Source organism: Numenius arquata, chromosome 11, assembly GCF_964106895.1.
Source record: "Numenius arquata chromosome 11, bNumArq3.hap1.1, whole genome shotgun sequence".
Taxonomy (NCBI): domain Eukaryota; kingdom Metazoa; phylum Chordata; class Aves; order Charadriiformes; family Scolopacidae; genus Numenius; species Numenius arquata.
In genome coordinates this window covers 22,061,566-22,080,630 of record NC_133586.1, presented here as the reverse complement: position 1 = coordinate 22,080,630, position 19,065 = coordinate 22,061,566, and the positions used below count along the sequence as shown (strand labels likewise).

The 19,065-nt window shown below is 44.0% G+C and overlaps 1 protein-coding gene across 3 annotated transcripts in view; it reads right to left on the bottom strand.

Moving 5' to 3' along the window:
• Window positions 1–18,798, bottom strand: part of NPTN (neuroplastin) — a 59,673-nt gene extending 40,875 nt beyond the window's left edge. The window contains exon 1 of one of the 3 annotated variants that reach the window (XR_012463478.1): window positions 18,536–18,762. Coding sequence is in view for 2 of the 3 variants with exons in the window: in XM_074155563.1 (XP_074011664.1) it covers window positions 18,536–18,623 (88 nt within the window). In the remaining variant the exon portion in view is untranslated. Of the gene's footprint in view, window positions 1–18,535 lie in introns of all 3 variants that reach the window. The other 2 variants (XM_074155563.1, XM_074155564.1) reach the window with 2 other exon arrangements.
• Between the last annotated feature and the right edge of the window lie 267 nt (window positions 18,799–19,065).

Here is a 19,065-nt window from a genome sequence, read left to right as displayed (position 1 = left end):
GATTTTTCATCATATCACTGATAAGAAATAGGTTTGGTCTTAATCACTTCGCTGATAAGAGATGGGTTTAAGTTTTACAGTGCACTCCCTGTCCTCTTTGACCATGACTCACGGGCTGCCCTAGCACCGGAACCATCATGCATCACATCAGGCAACCCTTGGCTACAGCCTAACTGCACCATAAAAATAATAATAAAAAAATATAGTATACATTTTCTTGCTCTGTCCTAGTCTTTCTTCTTATTATTCAGAAGCAGCCTTGAAAACAGCCCCTTGACATTCACGCGAGAGATCCAGATGAGCCCACACGGCCTAGAAGCACATCAAGCACTGCAGCAATACATGAAATTAATTCCTGCAATCTCATCCTGCAGCTTTATATAGCTGAAGGTAGGCTGTGACTCGCTACAGAGGAAAACATTACCCAGAGAGCATCATAGAAAATGCATGAGCCCATGATGGTAGCCGTAGATTCCTTTCACGAGATGGGGGAAACCTGAGGATTATTTTCTCCAGGTCCACTGACACAAGGATTAACATTTTCTTGATTCAGACCAACATTCCTCATTCCTCTGTGCATTAGAAAACCTTGCTTAGTTTGACACACAGAAAAGATTCATGGACAAACTAATTCCATTTGTTTGCTGAAGTCAAATTCCTTAAGTAAATGTTTTCAGAGCCTTCGTTGTTGCAAGACCATCCTGGGAATGTGCCCCACATAGCCGAGAGACACTTCTCTGCAGAGATGGATGGAGAAAGGCCACTGTGATCAGCTTCTGGGTTATAAATCTGAGAATTCAGACTGGAAAGGACTTCTGAAGGTCCTTTGATCCAACTGCCTTCCCCAAACATAAAATCCTTACATTAGGCTGAGGCCCTCAACCTGCCCATTCATCTTTTCCCACATTTCACACTGTGGATGCTTTTATTCAAGAATTTCCTCAGAGTAAAAAAAAAAAATAAAAAAAAAAAAATCAATGCTTAAGTCCAAGCACAATGACTTTCAAGTGCAACTACTATTTTATGGTCACTTTTATGGTGCAAAAGCTGATCTCAGTAACCGTAACTCACTGAAAAAAAAATATGCATCAAAGCAGGGTTCACAGAAACACTATGGGTAGAAAAGATGCTGGTGTGTCATGGCCATTCCAGTTACGTGATCCCGATTTCAGGAGATTATTTCCACCCTAAATCCATTATCATTATATAAACTGCTTGGGTTCACAAACTTTCTCCAGACACCTTTCTCCTATTCACAATTTCATGAACTGCAGACAGTATTTACAATTCCTCTACTTTTGCAACAACCCCATACCTGTATGTTCTACCATAAAGTAGAAGACATGCAAACCAGATTCAAGTCTGGAATATCCCCCAAAAGCAGAATAGTCAGAACAAGAAATTAATCTCTACTCCCTCAATTTTGGTTCCACATTGATAACAGCCTACTGGCTGCAGTCACATTTTCAAGTGTAGGAGTTTGCAGATCTTTTTTTTTCTTCTTAGCTGGAAAGAACAAAGTTCTTTTAGTTCTCTGGGACTATAAAAGAGCATAGTCTGAACTGGAACATGGACTTAGGTCTTTTACAAAGAACTGGGAAGCTTGGTATTTCACTTAGTTACCCAAAAAATGATGGAACAAAACTGAAAAACATTCCACTTCAAAACAGTAAGCAGAGCTTGATACCAACTTAATTGCTGTCTCCCTTAAGGATCTCTAACTCACTAATTCCTATATTTTTTTTGCAATGGACTTAAAAGGTGCTGACAACTAAAGCAGTGCTTTCCATGTATAAACTAACTCTTCAGATGACACACGAGGAGCAGACATGGGGTAAAAGAGATGCTATTTTTGCAACAGCTTGTCCCTAAATTGCGTTCTGCAGTCCCTATCATAGCTCATTTTGTGAGTGCAAGCTCTATTTTCAGTTTATACCTTCTTCCTTATCAAAGTCTGCTTTTTGTTTTATGCCGATCTGCCTTCGAGACATCGGAGGAGTATAAACTAGAAAGCTCCAAGCCCCTTCTGTCCTGTGAGTTGATGTAGTAAAGCGATTCTCTCTGCTTCAGATCCCCTGGTCAGACAGACATTTTTAAATATCACTGCAGACATGATAAAGCTTCCACTTCTATAAGAAGTATTGAAAAACCTCTTGTCTGCTTATAGCACTCGTAGCAACGCTCTCCAAATGAACAACAGATTGACAGAGACATCTTGAAGCCAGCCCTGATGAATCTGAAGCACGCGTTCACTTGCCTGTTAACAGGATCCCAATCAACAGCAAGTCAATGCATTTGTTCCGTGCCCTTAAAAAGCACGTTTCTTCATATTTAAAAGGAAATATTTCAGGACATCAGTCCAGACCTACTCCTGGCCATCTCTGAAGTAGCTCACATACACTGCGAGCGGCACAGAAGATGACATCTTAAACAGAATTATATTTAGCTGTGTGGCATTTCAATCACGTGCTTTAAAAAAGGCAAATCTGGGTAACTTCATTGGGCAGTTCACGTAGACCAATAATTTACTTAAACCTAATTAAACACCCGGGGATGACAGAGCCATTTGAGCCATTCCAGGAAAATGGCAAGTTGGTCCTCACAGAGGACACGCATCTCAACTCAGGGAACACAAGCTGGTCTTAATATTAAAATATCTTAAAATCCCAAAGAGGCTCGTGATTGTCATGTTCCCGAGTGCCCCACACATGACTAGAAAACATTCCCCCAGGCTGACAACAGCCTGAAGGGCTCGGCTTTGGAGGATGGATGCAAGAGTCAAGTGACTTCAGACAGCTTTCATTCTCTCCTCAGCTGATTAGGGATTCAAAGCAGCAAGGAAAGGGGTAATCAGGTTCCCTAAGTATCCACGCTCTCCCTCCAGCTAGACCTTGAGCTATGAACTATTCTAATCCCAAGGCCAAAAAAAAAAAATCCCTTTATCTACAGAACAAGCTGTTGGCAGCAGGCGCCCAACCCCATCACCTGAAGGAGCTGGGGATGGTGCTCCCCTGATGCTGGCACAGCACAGGTGCCACACCAAGCCTTTTTAAAGCCATCTAACTGTGTGGCAATCACTGCTCTCGCACGCCTGGCTGTTCAAAAGAGCACACGCCATCAGGAAGCTGGTTTGAACACATCAAGAAACATTTACCACAAGATATTTTCTTCCATAGAGAATCTGTAGTCTGGTTTCTCAAAGTTTTTTTTTTCCAAAGATTAAGCCTGCATCATCCTCAGAAGAGACAGGCATTATTCTCCTGTTCTTTCCATTTATGCTTCTCCCTGGCACAACTTAGGAACAAAAAGACTTACAATCATCCACGCAGGGAGAGAAAAAATAAAACAAGCCAGCATTTATTAATTTTAATTCTTTTTTTTTAAAGTCACTACAGAAATTATTGTTGCAGCCAAGGAACATACAAGAATCTCTCTAAAACAGAAAGACATAAGAGCAGAAAAGTTCCTCTATGTTGCCAAAAAATTAATTGTTAACAAGTAGGAACCCACGTCTTGGAAATAAGCAGGAAGGAATTCTACTTTTCTGCATTGTGAAGCTGAGTTACAGTAGACAGCAATATAATTTGTCCAGTGTTCACCACAAGTAACACAGCAACCAAAGCCTTGCATGCTAAAGATCTCAACAATTATTTTTTTCTAAGACCATCAGATTTGCACCTTAAAGATATGGAAAACACTATAAAAATCTTGGTGAAGATAAAAAAAAATACCTTGTGTTCACATTAGTTTTTTAAAATCCTTAGACTATGCCGTTAGAGGGCTAAAGGTTTTGCTTTGACCTTTCCGGATCCAACAAACCTGTGTTTGAAAGAGGACTGATTACATTTCTCTTGAGCGTAAAAGGAAGCACACACTGAACGGCAAATCTCTTTTTCCCCTCTTTATGCATTCTGCAGAAGTACGAGCTGCTCCGTGTCATCCGTGATGAAGAAGCCGGACGTTTTAATACACCCACCTTTTAAAAGAAATGCCCTTTTACAGAATTGGTGGATTATCCAAGAGGCCACACAATCCCAGGCAGGGCTGAGAACAAGTCATCCAGCAAAAATAAATAAATCCCTCTATATGCACAAGAAATGCTATTAGCACAAAGTGCAATACATTTTAGGTACAACACATTTTAAAATGTAAATCAGATCTCTTAACAGAGCAAGATCTGCCTAATAACATGTAAAATACTGGCCCCGCTGCAGGAGATGGGGTTAGAGGAAGGATGATTTACGTACTTTAACAGTTTATGCTCTCTTATGGAGAGAATTACTGCCTACTGACTAATTTCAGGGTAAATTAGTAATTTGCAGTAATTAGTGCTAATTTCAGAGTAAACACATCTCTAGCAGGTGAGGTCTCATCTCCGTGGTCAGACACGCCACACAGTGCCTACAACCAGCAGCAGACAGCCCATAGACAGGCTATTCTCCGGGAGAACACCACATTATATTCCAGTCACAGGGAAGAGGAAGGCAGGAAGGAAATTATTAAAAAGTAGCAGAGATGCCACAATTTGTTTGCCAGATTTACGCTCCTTTGCAAATTGAGAGCTGCTTGTTCCAGGTTGCATTTGAGTAATACTTTTGCTGTATTTCCCCCCCCCAAGCCATATTTCTACAGCGCAGTTCAGCTTCTCCCCAACATGTCTATTACTCCAAAACCATGCCTTTGACCACAGGAAGGCTTTGCTAACTCAGACATCCACATCAAGCTGTCTCCCAATACCTATTCCTTGTATACGGAGCATGCCAACAGAAACAGCTGCATCAGGGTTACGGCATAAATTGGACCCTTCCTTGGACCCAGGGTTTGCTCTCAAGTGGCCCTATGGGCACCGCTTAGATTATTCATACAAAAATAAATTCTTCTACAGCAAATATCGCTATTTATGAGATGAAATCCAAGTTTGGTATCAGCCAAGATTAATATGTGCCTAACTGGTGATTCCCCCCACTGTGCAACCCAATCCACAGGCGGAAACCACCTTCTGGCAGCCAAAGGCTCCTCATCACAGGGAGCTGAGTCACTGCCATCTCCTGACTTGGTCCCCACACAAATGACGTGTTGAAAGGCACCAACCTCCCCCCCCTCCCCCAGAATGGCAATCATGGCTAAAGAGGACCATTTTTGAGCTTCTGGGGTTCCTAGCAAAGAGTCAGCCTCACATTTTTAACCACAACTTGGAGCCCTCCTGTGTCAACTGCACAAAGGCTCCCCTACCCCTATTTATTTATTTGCAGCAAAAACAGCAACCCAACTGCAGGCCAAGCAGATCTGGACTCTCCAAGTAGGCAGCATAAGAGGGAGCTGACATAAAATACTGACAGAAACCTGTTCCTCTGTTCAGTATAAAGAAGAAAAAATTACAAGACACCACCACCATGTTACCAATACTAATTATAGAGGGGGGGAACCCAAAAAACCTGCATCTCCTCTCAGGCTTCTGCAAATGAAAGCAGTGAAGCCCCCAGGCAGCTCACAAAGTCTTTAAACACTAATTTGGAAATTGTTCTGATTTTTTTTTGTAACTCGGCAGCCACATCACCAATACAATGTATTAGACAGATAGCTCGATGGGAGTAAAAACTAGAAGCTTGAAAGGCAAGGGTTTGAGATGAGTTCTTTTAACACTATCACTTTTAGAGTGAAGTCAAGTCCAGCCCACTGAAGACAGCAGGGGATCCAGACCCACAGCTGAGATATGTTTTTAAAAGTGTTTAACTACAGTCTAGAGATTTTTTTTTGGTGTTTGAGAAAGATGTAACTGGTGAACTAAATGATTTAGTTAAAATCTGATTTTAACCATCTCCCTAAACTCAGGTAAAAAAGGTACTTCACCTGCTTTATATAGAATCATAGAATGGTTAGAGTTGGGAGGGAACTTAAAGATCGAGTTCCAACCCCCCTGCCCTGGGCACTTCCCACCAGACCACGTTGCTCCAAGCCCCATCCAACCTGGCCTGGAACCCCTCCAGGGATGGGGCATCCACAGCTTCTCTGGGAGCCATGCTACTTCACATGATGCTGACACTAAGAAGTCCTTCTTTCACATGCTCCAGAACCGAAGACCACCTTCAATTGTGCTGTCATTTTACAACAGCATTAAATGGTATTTTTTAAATATTTTACCAGAAGACAGTCAAAAGCACTGAAAGAATTTATCCTGTACCAGGCCTTTAACAGTGAGAATATAAGAACAGGGCAAGCGTAGTGATCTTCTGCCCACCTTCAAGTTTGCTGCCGAGGGTTTTCCTAAACCAGAGGCGAGGTTTTCATCGCTATCTCGGAGCAAATTCACATTTCCATAAAGAAAAGCTGTATTTAGTAATTTTCCATCTTTGAGAGACAAGAGCTCTGGTTCAGTTTGCAAAAAGAGGACGACAGTGTAATATCTGAAAAACCTTTCGGGAATTATAAATCTGCTTTTGTCACATTGAGGCCCCAAATCAGGAGAGCAGCAACACAGGAGAAGGCACGCTCTTACTGGTACTGACTGGGCAGCCAGTGCCAGGATAATGTTTTGTAGGTGCTGTTAAAAGGATAAATCATCTCTGCAGTTAATTTGCTGCTTAGAAGAGGCATAAATAAGGAGACAACAAAAAGAACGCGATAATGCTTTGCTGAAAAATCTGAATTAGGCCACTGTGAAACAACTGTAACTCCCGGACACTTACCGTGTCCTCAAAAGCCACACACCTTATTGCATTTACTTAAAGCAAGATTTGAGAGGCTGAAGAAGGAGGTGCACAGGGAAAGAGCATACTCTAAGCAGTACCACATTCATCCATGCCCTTTTACAGCTCCTGCCTTGGCCGTTATTTATAGCTCCTTCCTTAAAAGCTATTTCTCTCCCTCCTGTCATTTTTGCTCCATTCCCCCAACTAGTTCCCTTCCCAGAAACCAAAACCAAGGGTGTTGTTTTTTTTTTTTTTCCTTCTTACTCCATATGGCTTAAGATTGGGGTCACTAAATTGATCCTTGTATTGCTAAAAATAGGAGCTTCAGGAGTCTGAGACCCAAAACATGCAGCTTTGCTTAAATCTTATCTTGTACCCTTTAAGTGAGACCATACGTTGCGACTGAGCACCACAGAACTTGCAGCAGAGTGCTGAAAAACCTGTCAGTTAAAAATTTAACAAATTAAATCCGAAAGCAAACCACCGATACTGTGTATCTCAGCCCTCTCAAAACTGAGATATGCAAACTGTCCCATCTACTGCAAGCAGTTCGTTCCTGGAAGGAAAGAGCCAGAAGAGAAGGCAGCATTACCCCATGTCAAAGGTACAGGGGGAAAAAATTGGGGAGAATGACCAATCTAAACACAAACACCACAATAGAAAGAATGAAAAGAAAAACACATTTATGCTACCATCACATTTGGCAACAAGCAGAAAAGCTCTCACAGTACCAAATGGTTACAGCCAGGTACTCGAGCATCATTCCCAACCACTTTCCCAAAAGAAATAATTGGCATAAATAGGATAAAGCTCAAATACTTCAAAAATACAAGGGTCAGAGGTGATAGCACTTACACTGGAAATGGAAACCCAGGGGTGAACGTGTTCTGGAGCATTATATGATGGGTTCCAGTCATCAACAGAAACACAACCCCAAATATAGTAGGAGAGAGGACAGTTTTGTGAAACGTGACAGTTTGGGGCAGTTCTGAAAACTCTGGTGTCAGACCAGATATGGATGGTCATCCCCAGGCCTGCCCAAACAGGGGAGGTTTGTGAGAGCAAAAGGGCAAGTACCCTGAATGAAATCAGATAAAACAGAAATAAGCGGCAGTGTTAATTTCTAGATTATGGGGACCAAACAGGCATTAAATATACCACTTTTTAAAGCAAAAAGCACAAAGGGAGCAGCAATCCCAATGTCCTTCTCTCCTTAGTGCAGATTCAGAGCAACCGTACAAAAGAAAAGCTCACCGAGTAGAACCAAATCATCTATTTGTTCAACCAACTTGCACCTGCAGTTTGGAAGTATCTGCCCCAAGTCCTCCAGTATAGCTGAGAAACTCAGATTTTAACCATCAAGGTTAAATAAAAATCACTGGTTTCTAATGGGATGGGTCACATACAGCATAACACCTACAGCTCTGCTCACTTTTTCAAACTTTTTCTTCCTCAGTGTGAAAAAACAGTGGAAATAACCCAAAAAAGCCGAACCAGCCAAGCCTGCAGCTTCCCAACATACAGGAGTCCATCCAGAGGAGAATCCCAAAGACCAGGTGCTCTGAGTCACAAAACCTCCGTGTTCATCTGCTTTGGGATTTTGAAAAGGCTTCCCCAAGGCAACTCTCTTGAAGTGAAGTGGGAAGCACCCAACTGCTGAGATTTGCTGTTTCTGGAGCCTGGCAGTCACAGCAAGAGGAAGGAGTTTGCTGCAGAACTTGTTTTACCCCATGCAAACGCTGAATAAAGTGGGATCTCCAAATCCTGAGCTTTCTATTTTATTTCCTATAATCATTAAGGTCATCTATCAGGAGTGTAAATTAGGCTGCCTGATAAAGCCCACACTGCAAGTGGCAACAAGCAGGATAATGCTTCACACAGAATAAAAGTTTGCTTATTTGGCGACTACCTGGCTTAAAACCACAATTTGTACATCCTGTTACCATATTTCTTACTACACCAAATCCAGCAGACTTGCTTTATATATTTCTTTCCTCCACATCATTTATTCTCAGGATTTGTTTGATCTCAACCTCTTAACTCTCTTCTAAAACCTAACTGGAATAGTTTTCAATCCTTTTCTGCTATACTCTCTCCTTTCTAAATAGAGATTACAAATGGCAGAACTAATAAACATTTTAAGTTACACATTGTGATACGGTTGGACTTGATGACCTTGAAGATCTCTTCCAACCAAAACAATTCTATGATTCCATGTAAGCTTTTCCCATTTCAAACTAGACCCCAAGATGTTATCCCTGGGGAGGAATAACCCCCTGCACCAGGACAGGTTGGGGGCTGACCTGCTGGAGAGCAGCTCTGAGGAAAAAGATCTCGGAGTCCTGGTGGACAACAGGATGACCATGAGCCAGCAATGTGCCCTTGTGGCCAAGAAGGTCATTGGCATCCTGGGGTGCATCAAGATAAGTGTCAGGGAGGGAGGTCGAGGGAGGTCATCCTCCCCCTCTGCTCTGCCCTGGAGAGGCCCCATCTGGAGCACTGGGTCCAGTTCTGGGCTCCCCAGCTCAAGAAGGACAGGCAACTGCTGGAGAGGGTACAGCAGAGGGCTACAAAGATGATGAGGGGCCTGGAGCATCTCTTAGGAGGAAAGGCTGAGGGACTTGGGTCTTTTTAGTCTGGAGAAGAGAAGGCTGAGGGGGGATCTGATCAATGCCTATAAATACTTAAAGGGTGGGTGTCAGGAGGATGGGGCCAGTCTTTTCTCAGTGATGCCCAGTGACAGGACAAGAGGAAATGGGCACAAGCTTGAACATAAGAAGTTCCATCTAAACATGAGGAGGAACTTCTTTCCTGTGAGGGTGGCAGAGCCCTGGAAGAGGCTGCCCAGAGAGGTGGTGGAGTCTCCTTCTCTGGAGACATTCAAAACCTGCTTGGACATGTTCCTGTGCAGCCTGCTCTGGGTGGACCTGCTTTGGCAGGGGGTTGGACTAGATGATCTCCAGAGGTCCCTTCCAACCTCATATTCTCTGATTCTGTGTGAATTAACGTCATCACACTTCTATAAAAATCAGAGAGATATCTAACAGTATAAAATGCAAGAGTGGGAGTCAGCTGCTCGCAACCTCAGATGCTCAAAGGAGAGAGGACGACATCATATTAAGTTCCCTGCAATAGTTTACCTAAAGCAGCCTATCTCTATGCACAGGTTAGAAGAGCTCAAGCAGAAATTAACAACCCATGTCTAACAAACAAATTTGCCCTTGCTTGAAAATATATAGAAGCCAAGATCAACAATATGCTGCAAAGCAGTATGTTATGGGTCTTCTAATCTTTGCTCTGTCAGCCTGCATTACCTTCTGGTAACAACGATTCCAACCTGCTCAAACAGGGAATTAAAATGGGTCCATCTTCTGTACCACTATGGATTTTTACCCCCAGGCTGCCCTCACCCACCAGTAATTCAGGGGAAAAAAGATAATCCTTGTGCACACAGTAGCCTGGCTAATCTTGTCAGGCTTGTGCCCAAGACCAGAGCCCAGCTTTCACGGCGCCACGGAAAGCTATGTGTCACAGATCAAAGTAATCCCCACGTAGTGTTTATTTTGCCCTTCTCAACTACAGTTCTATTAATTATCCTTTTTGTCCAATTCTCATGATCTCTTTCACCATCGCAGATCCTGCATCAAGGCACCCTCCCTTCCTTTCCTTCCCACGCCAAGCAACACTTAAGTTGCACAACTATCTCCGGAGCAATCAGCATTCTCATTTAAGTTCTGGACTGCAATATGAATTTCAGGTTTGCCTCAAGCAAGAAGGTACCAGGTAATGTTTTGTCTGTCATTACACTCTATATGTTCAGCATCGCAGGAAAACAAGAGCTTCTTAACATTACAACATTTGCCTTGTTAGATTCATAACAAGACTAACAGCGTGGGTGAAAAATTTATAACTGCATCTAAACCAGTTTAGCATCACTTCATTCATTATCAGGTGTTTTGAATGAATATGATAGGAATTCAAATATTTTTACATTTACAACTTGAACCTGCTAAGGTAGATTACTCTCGTTAACTACCACAAAGCTTTTCTAACAAACTAGGCCAAAAAATAAAATAATAATAATCCAAGAGTCATCAGTCAATATGGTATCTACTCTTTTTTTTTAAAAAAAATGCACTCCAGCATCTCCCTCCCCCCCCTTTTTTTTTCCTCCAAACTCCTGCTGTACACCTTCACTGAATTATTTCAGTCCGCCATGATGTCTGTTGGGAGCCTACCACATTGCCAAAATCCTTGTCAAGCTCTTTTCTAGGCATTGAAGTTCAATTTTCTCTTTCTTTTTAATTTAGAATATGTTCTTTGTCAGTTTTATCAACTTCCCAGAATGAAATCCTTTTTCACCCACTTTTGCTGCTGAAGTTTTGGATCAACTGCATCTTTTCACACCTTCCCCTTTTCTAGTCCATTATTTCCCCTTCCTCTTATTTGCTCACGTCTTCAATATGCCTGTTAGAAAATGCATTTAGTTTAGGTTTCCAAACACACACACACAAGCTCCAGGGAGAGCCACCACGATCCCTACATGCACTCAAAAAGCCATAATAATCCACAAAATGTGGGAAGTAGTAAGTAGCTACCCTACTTAGCTACCACTAAGTAGCACTTTGGCTCAATAGATTCATTAATGTGGCATTTTAAAATGTAATGTAAAACAAGCCTATACGAATTAGAGCAATCTAAGACTTTTTTTTTGTATTCAAATCAGAACAGGACATTATGATCTAATTTTCCTCTACAAAAAGGTCTCACAATGCAAACCCATTTAGCTTGTCACCTACTGTCTTAGGCACTTTCCTACTCCTCCTCATCTGGAAAAATTTGTTCTTTCAGAACATCCCTAGCCCCTGCTATTTCTTTGATATATCAAAAATCTTCCAACCTGATACCAAAAGCTGAAATAAACAGTCTCCCTGAGACTCCATCTGAAGTTCCAAAGAGCAGGAGACAGACAATGCTTCTTCCTCCCTCTTTCAAAAACAGCTGCAAATTTCCACCATCCTACCCCACTTCAACAATACAACCATTTAAAAAAAATGACAAAGGCTCTCCTATCCTACAGTTTCTTCAGCTGTTGGGGGTCCTATTTACTCCCCATCCACTTCCCAGGATCAGAGCCCACTGTTCCCGCTTTTCCCCATGCACACACACCTTCCAGCAACCCAAATACTACGCTCACATCACGGTGTTTTCCACCACATTCCGAATAGGGGGAAAAAAAAAAACCAAACAACTCATCTTGCTCTCAAAAAACTTCCCATTCTTAATTATAGCTGAGATCTACAGCTTCTGACACCAGAGGATGAAGAAGCCTTCACAGCTTCAAAAGTTATTGCCTTTTTTCTTGAATGAGTTTGCGTCAGCGCCTAAGCAGTGACTTCAAGCACCCGGATGACCCAATTAAGCCTCAGGCTTATCAACAGGGCATGAATTTTTCAAAGTCTACAGTAATTCTCTTACCAGGGGATAAAGACTTTCAAGTTTTGACACAGATATATAATTTCAACCTGGATTGAATGCCTATTTAGTTTAGACTCAATCTCCCTTCAACCCCCAAAATATCAAACCACGCAGTGCAAGATACCAAGTTTAAACTTCTAGAGTGAAAACAAATTTAACATCTCAAGGAAGATTTTTAAAGACACACAAATAATGTTTCAGATAATTATCATGATTTGAATGACTGCATATTGAGATAGGGAGCTTTGATAACTCCTGAGTTATGTTTTAACAGCCATTCTCCCTCCAACTTTATACAAGTCGGGTTTCATATTCCAGAATTAACTGGGAAAAACAACAACCCACTGCAATCGTTACGAAATACTGATCAGCAGCTTGTTTTGAAGGAACTTGAACACATAAAGGCTTTCCTCAAGCACGGAATGGCTGTGTGCAGGATCAGATGCTAGATCTGCACATTGGATACTAAATGGGGCAGCGGGAGCAGCACCTTAACCACCGGTGGGTTCCTGGGGGCAACCTTGGCATAACTTTGGCATGGGCAGCAAGCTTAGGAGAAGAGGGGAAGGAGACCCTGCCATCACAGATGCCATTCAAAAAGTACGATCCCAGTGATAAACAGTCTCAAGGAGAGCTCTAAAACTCAATTACAGGTTGCTCAGGGAAGTTTGAGGGCATCAAGCTGCTGGGTTTAATAATTCAACTCCTCCTGCAGTACTCGTGGGAGATGGGTGAACGAAAAGGGGCAGACAGTGTCCACGTTTGAAACATTAAAATGGGAAGAGCATGGAATTGCGGACCAGTCAATCCAATTTCAGAACTAACTGAAGAAATCTGCTTGAAAGTGCTCAAAAATGAAGAAGGAAGAACCGAGCTGCGTTGCCTACCCGTGGTTTGATACAGCTTGCCCATGACAATCTGACCTCCTACTATAAAGTTAGTAAAAACCAAAGGTGACCCCAGAGGAGAAAGAACAGACACAGTTTTCCTAATTTTAGTAAAGCTTTTAATACTGCCCTATACAAGAGCCTCATAACCAAAAATAAAATCTCATTAATGTAGCTGGGTGTACCACGCACATGGGGGTTTTTTTTTGAGATACAGTACATGAAGTAGATTTGAAAACAGAATGAAATAAGACTGATGATGGGCTAGAGGGTCTCTTAAGCTGGTAAAACCAAAGCAAGGAAAAGCAGGGGTGCACATGCGAGAAGATAAAATAGGACTTTTGACAACTAGGGGGGAGACATCAGTAGTAGATGAGATGCCATTTAATAAGAGCACCTAAGAACTGCTTGGTTTAGGCAGTGAAGGAATGCAGAGGAGCAGCCCTGCAGTGTGAGATCTGAGCACCATAAAGGGTCCCACTGGACACGAGTCAAAAAGATGTTTTACCGTAAGAAACCATTTGTCTTGTGATGCAAACGGGAATGCCATATGCAAGACACATTGAGTGATCCTTCCACTCCACTGAATCTTGGTCCGGTCCCAACTGGAAGGGTGTCCAGTTTTACCCATCACACTCCAGAAAACGTGACTGAAGAAAATCCACAGAAAAGCACCAGGAACAGCCAGGAAAATACAACTTACCAAGAACGACCCTGATAATTAACCTAGAGCAGCACAGAAATAATTGCCGATGAGAAGGTTAACACCCTCCTGTCCCACTCTAAAGTGCATAGATAAAAAGAATAAAAAGCCTAAAATGACAGGAAAATGGGTTTAGATTACATTTACAAAAGAACTTTCCAGCTAATAGATAAGCAGGAACAGTTTATCTAACCTTCTATCTCACCAGTGGGAGCTGCAGCACTGGAAGTTAAGAAGAGTTTGAGCAGCCTCGCTTTACAAGGATAAATCACAGGTCAGCAATGTCCTTTACAATGCAAGTTTTTCACGACTGCCTCCTCTAAAGTAGTACTTACTGCAAAAGAAACGGCTCATTGTGAAGGAGAGAATGCGCCACATTCATGAATTTAACAAGAAGTCGTCTTCATACAGTAGTATGTTGTAAGAACAGTTAACACTGAGTGTATTTCAGCATTGAAAAGTAGTTCCACTGGGTCCCCTCCCTTTGAACTCTTTCCCTGGCATCATTAAAACTATTGTTTGAAATGTCAGTGCAAGCAGTTTCGGCCTCTTCACCCCTGAGCTGAGATCTGTCAGAACTTGGTACGATTTTCCAGCAGATACATGTTAGTCATATTGCTTGTGTTTAAGTTTCCCAAGCGGGAGTTGTAGGAGGAAGGAGAATAGCAATGGTGGGGAAAGAGAACAGAACTTTGAACATTTTCCTCGATGCTCAGCCCACACTCAAGCTCCATAAATGCTGCATGAAACTGTTTCTCGGTTTTATCTGGGGACCATTAAAATCATGTCAGAATACAATCAGTGCAAAATGGATGAGAATCAGCAGTCAGAAATAGCATTACAGGGATAAAAGAAAGGTTTTTCACTTGCTCTTTTAAGAAGAAACTCATTTGAAGAAGCTCTTCTTTCCTGACTTTATGGTCATTTCTATACTGGTTTTTGCCAACAGAAAAGCCATGTTCTATATTTAGCCAGCTGGTTAGTTCCTTCTCATTCGTCCAAACAGAGGATGGAAGAGAGCAGAGCTAAACAAGTGCCACTTAATTTAATTTGGTTTTATTTCAATTTATGCCTAGCTTTGAGTAACCCAAACAATTTTATAAAGTCAGCTTTCGGTTTTAAAAACGTGACAGTGTTTAAGAATTCTCTCCTCTACCCCAACACAGGATAAAGTCTGGTTTTAAGTGCACTTTGCCAGACCAAAGCTCCAAAAAAGAAAGAACTTGAAAAATTGCTAGCAATTCAACTCACACGTTGGTGTGCTGAAGAGACTGAGGATTTCACACAGGCAGTCCAAGCATCTATTTTAGACATCAGCAAAAATACAGCCATGCTCCTTTAAATCCAAACGCTCTAAGGTGAAAGTATTAGTACAATGGAGTCTTATTTTTAAACAAGCAGCTGGAGAAACAGAGATATTGCAAAGGTTAAGAAACAGCAACTGGAAAAGGCATGTTACTCATAACCAAGCACCAAGTCAAGCACCATTCCATGAGGAGGATGCTGTCTGTTTTGAAGCAATAAAGTGATTTTTCCAACAAACACCAGTTGGAAACCACAGGTTTAACACAGATCTTCTTGACAGACTGCGTTTTTTTTCCAGCTGTTCCTCCTCATGCTTCCTCATCTCTCTTCTAACCCTCCTTTCTGTCACTTCATCTAAACTATGCTCTGGTGACGAGCTAGCGTGCATCAGAAATGCAGCCTCGAAGAAACCTGACAAGTTTCTCAGAAGAATATTCAGGAAAAGTGATATTTCTGACATGCATTTTTTTCTGTGATCTTTAAAAATAATCCACCTGAGTGTCAAAAACATTCTTCCAGTTTTAGTGAGCTAAAAATCTACAGGTGAGTCCGATTCAAAATACTCTGAACGACATTAACTCTGGAAAAAAATCACTGTCAATTCAGCAGTGATCTGTTAGAAGCAGAAAAAAAGGCTGCTTCCCACAGACACTCAGGATTCCACTGGGCATTTTCTGTGCCAGGTGAGTGGTGACCTGCCCTGCAGTTCCAACAAGTATTGTGGAAATACCATTCCTCTAGAATCTTAAACTCATGTGGTGCTCCCGTACGATCCAACAGCGCTTTGGACTATCACCTTTCACTACACTGATGGCTTCACATCAATAATAGATAATGCCATTCTTGCATGTACACTTTGGGAATCCTTCCATATACCTTCAAAGCAAACACCTGTGTGTTAGATCCAGGGTTTTTGTTTTTTTTTAAAAAAGTTGTCCCTGACATACTTGCACAAGCCTGTTCAGACCACACCACCATTTTTTTAATGGCTTACAAAGAGTATAACACAATTGAGGAAATGGCTGTACCTATTCTTCGTGCCAAAGCAAGAGAGGAATTGTTCTGTTTCATAGAGCATCTCATTGACTTATTTGCTGAAAGAAAACAGTTCCTCTGCGGCAAGGCCTAGAAGCTTAACATTTTTTTTTCCCTCTGTTACAACAGCATTCAAATTGGGGTAAAATTCCAACAGCAGCAATGTGCCTTACTCAGAAGGATCTCTCTCCACCTTGAAAGTGTTCTACTCCTTTTAAGTAGGTTTTCACCCACTTGTGTGGATTCACTCACTCCTACAGCAGGACGGATACTCAGAGTCTCCCTTACCATTTAATTGCTTGGATGATGCTAGTCAACCAAATAAAAATGAATGAGCTTTCAGGACACACCTGGCATCTGCAGTCTTACCTCATGCCAAGATCTGCTACTGCTCGGTTAGCTTCATGTCAGGAAAAGAAGCCATGATTAAGACACAGAGAGGCCAGAGCCCTCTATCTATCCCAAAAATTTATTTCATTGTTGACCTCCAGACACACAACTACTGTCAAATACCAAATGTTTGCACTGCCTACCAGCTATTTGGAATTGTTCTACCAGCTGCTGGCATTTGACACCTTTTGCCTGCTCACTCTGCAGAGGAGCAGCTTCAGGCACAGGACCCATTTAACTCGCATGTCAGAAGGGTGCTCACCTCGCTTCACCCAAATGCCAGGGGAAAAAAAACACAGCATGGGCAGATTAACCCTGCCATCATGATGCTGAGATGGCGAAGCCACCCCAGGAAGCACACAGCATCCCTGCAATACAGGGCCAGACTTTTTCTGCAACTCAGCCCAACTACCATGTTCCTGGGAGCTCATGGAAGTCGGGTCCCTAATTCCCACAGAACTCCAGTGGAATTCGCCTTTTTTAGGCTTCACAAGAAGTCCCTCATATTGCAGAAAGCCTGCAGTTTTCATTCACATAGTGCTGATGCCAAAGCTTCTCCTGTCTGGTTAATAGACAAAGAATCATCTAGGTTGGAAGGGACCTTTAAGATCATCTAGTCCAACCATCAACCTAACTCTGATAAAAACCATCACTGAACCGTGTCTCTAAGCACTATGTCAACCCGTCTTTTGAATACCTCCAGGGATGGTGCCTCAACAACTGCCCTGGGCAGCCCATTCCAAAGCTTAATAACGCTTTCAGTGTAAAAATTTTTCCTAGTATCCATGAGGCTCAGTTCCAATTTCAGACTGCAAGATCTGCACTCTCTAAGGCAATAATTCTGATCTGGTATCTTTGGGACATTGTGTCATTTATCTACATCTCTGCTATCACTGACAAACATGCTGAAAGCCATAATGTTTCTTCTAGAGCAAACGGCCAATGAAGCAGGAGGAAGGCAAAATTCACTTCAGTGTAAGGGAAACGCTAGGGTTAGTATCTGCAGAGCAGAAAGGAAGGAGAAAGAAGGATGAAACCTTGTGTGGGACTGGGATATTAATAAGGTACCCCCTCCTTCTAGGTAAATTTTCCCAACCTGCATAGACTGGAGGCTCCAGATCCCTGCCCTCCACAGCGTTTACAGGCCAAAGCATCGCTTCACCACGACTGGAGGCTGCGGCTGCTCCATCCCTGGAGGGGTTCAAGACCAGGCTGGACGGGGCTTTAAGCAACCTGGTCTGGTGGGAGGTGTCCCTGCCCAGGGCAGGGGGATGGATCTAGACGAGCTTTTAAGATCCCTTCCAACCTGAACCATTCTATGATGATGCCGCATAAGTAGCCACTCCAAGAAAGCCTGCGCTTGGGCACTTCTGGCGGGGGGGCGAGGGGGGGAATAAAACCTGCCCCCACGGATCGCTCTGGCCTTCGAGTGGCAGGACCAGACCTGTGCCTTCAGAAGCACTGCAGGACCTTCCTCTGAGCAGGAGGCTCGCCCTGGGCTGGGCCAGCCCCTGGGCCCCGCGTCCTTCAGCCACTAATTGTCATGCACTTGGCTGCAAACTCATCAGGGAGGAGGCACGCCGCGCTGCATTTAGCTCATGCTATCCTATAAGGAAGAGAAAAGGGGTTTTTTTTCCCCCCTTTCTTTTTTTCTCCTTTTTTTTGTTCCTTCCTTCTCTTACGCCCCTATAAGAGGACCTCCTCAGTTGCTAAGGAACTAGGCGTTTTATTGCATTATAAATGATTTAAGGCAGCCCCGGCAGATGCAGGTTTAGTAGGCGGGAGGAGATGTTCCATTTTACCGGCAGCACGAGACGCCTCAGTAGAAACCGGGGGGGGAGCGACCGGCGCGGCGCGGCCCTGCCAGCCCCCCCCCTTCCCCTGAAGTACCCGAAAACACGGTTTCGCCCCCCCCCAAAAAACCCTACCTACGGGCTCGGGGGAGGGGGGGAGGTCGGTCCCCTCGCTTGACCCTCATCCCCCGTCTTAGCAACCAGCCACCCCCATAGCAACGCGCCCCCCCCCCCCCCCGCCGCCGCCGCCCTCACCGTTCTGCGCCGCGGCGGGTCCCGGCAGGAGCGCGGCCGTCGCCAGCAGCAGGGAGAGGGCGGCGGGGAGCGGCCCGGAGCGCGGCATCCTCCTCTCCGCGGCCGGGGAAGGAGCAGGAAGGGGGCGGTGGGGCCGGGGAGGGGAGGGGGGGGGGTTGAGGCGGGCGGCGGCGGCGGGAGCGAAGCAGCTCCGGCTCCGTCCTTCTCCGCCGACCTCCTACCGCAGCGCAGCGCACGCTCTCGCGACGCCGCCGCCGCCTCTCGCGAGATTTGAGGGGGGGGCGGGCGGGCGGCACCGGGCGGGGCGGGAGGCGGGAGTCTGTGTGTGTGTGCGCGCGGGGAGGGGGGGGTCACGTGTCACGCCGCCCGCCCGCTCCCCCCCCTCAGCCGCCATGTTGGTGCTGTTGTTCCCTCTTCCTGAGGCGTTGAGCTAGTGGGCCGGATGGCGGGCTGCCCCGGCGCTGAGGGCGCCGCCTGAGGGTCTGGTCCCCTCTGAAGCCCTGTGGGCAGGATGGAATCCCCACCTGATG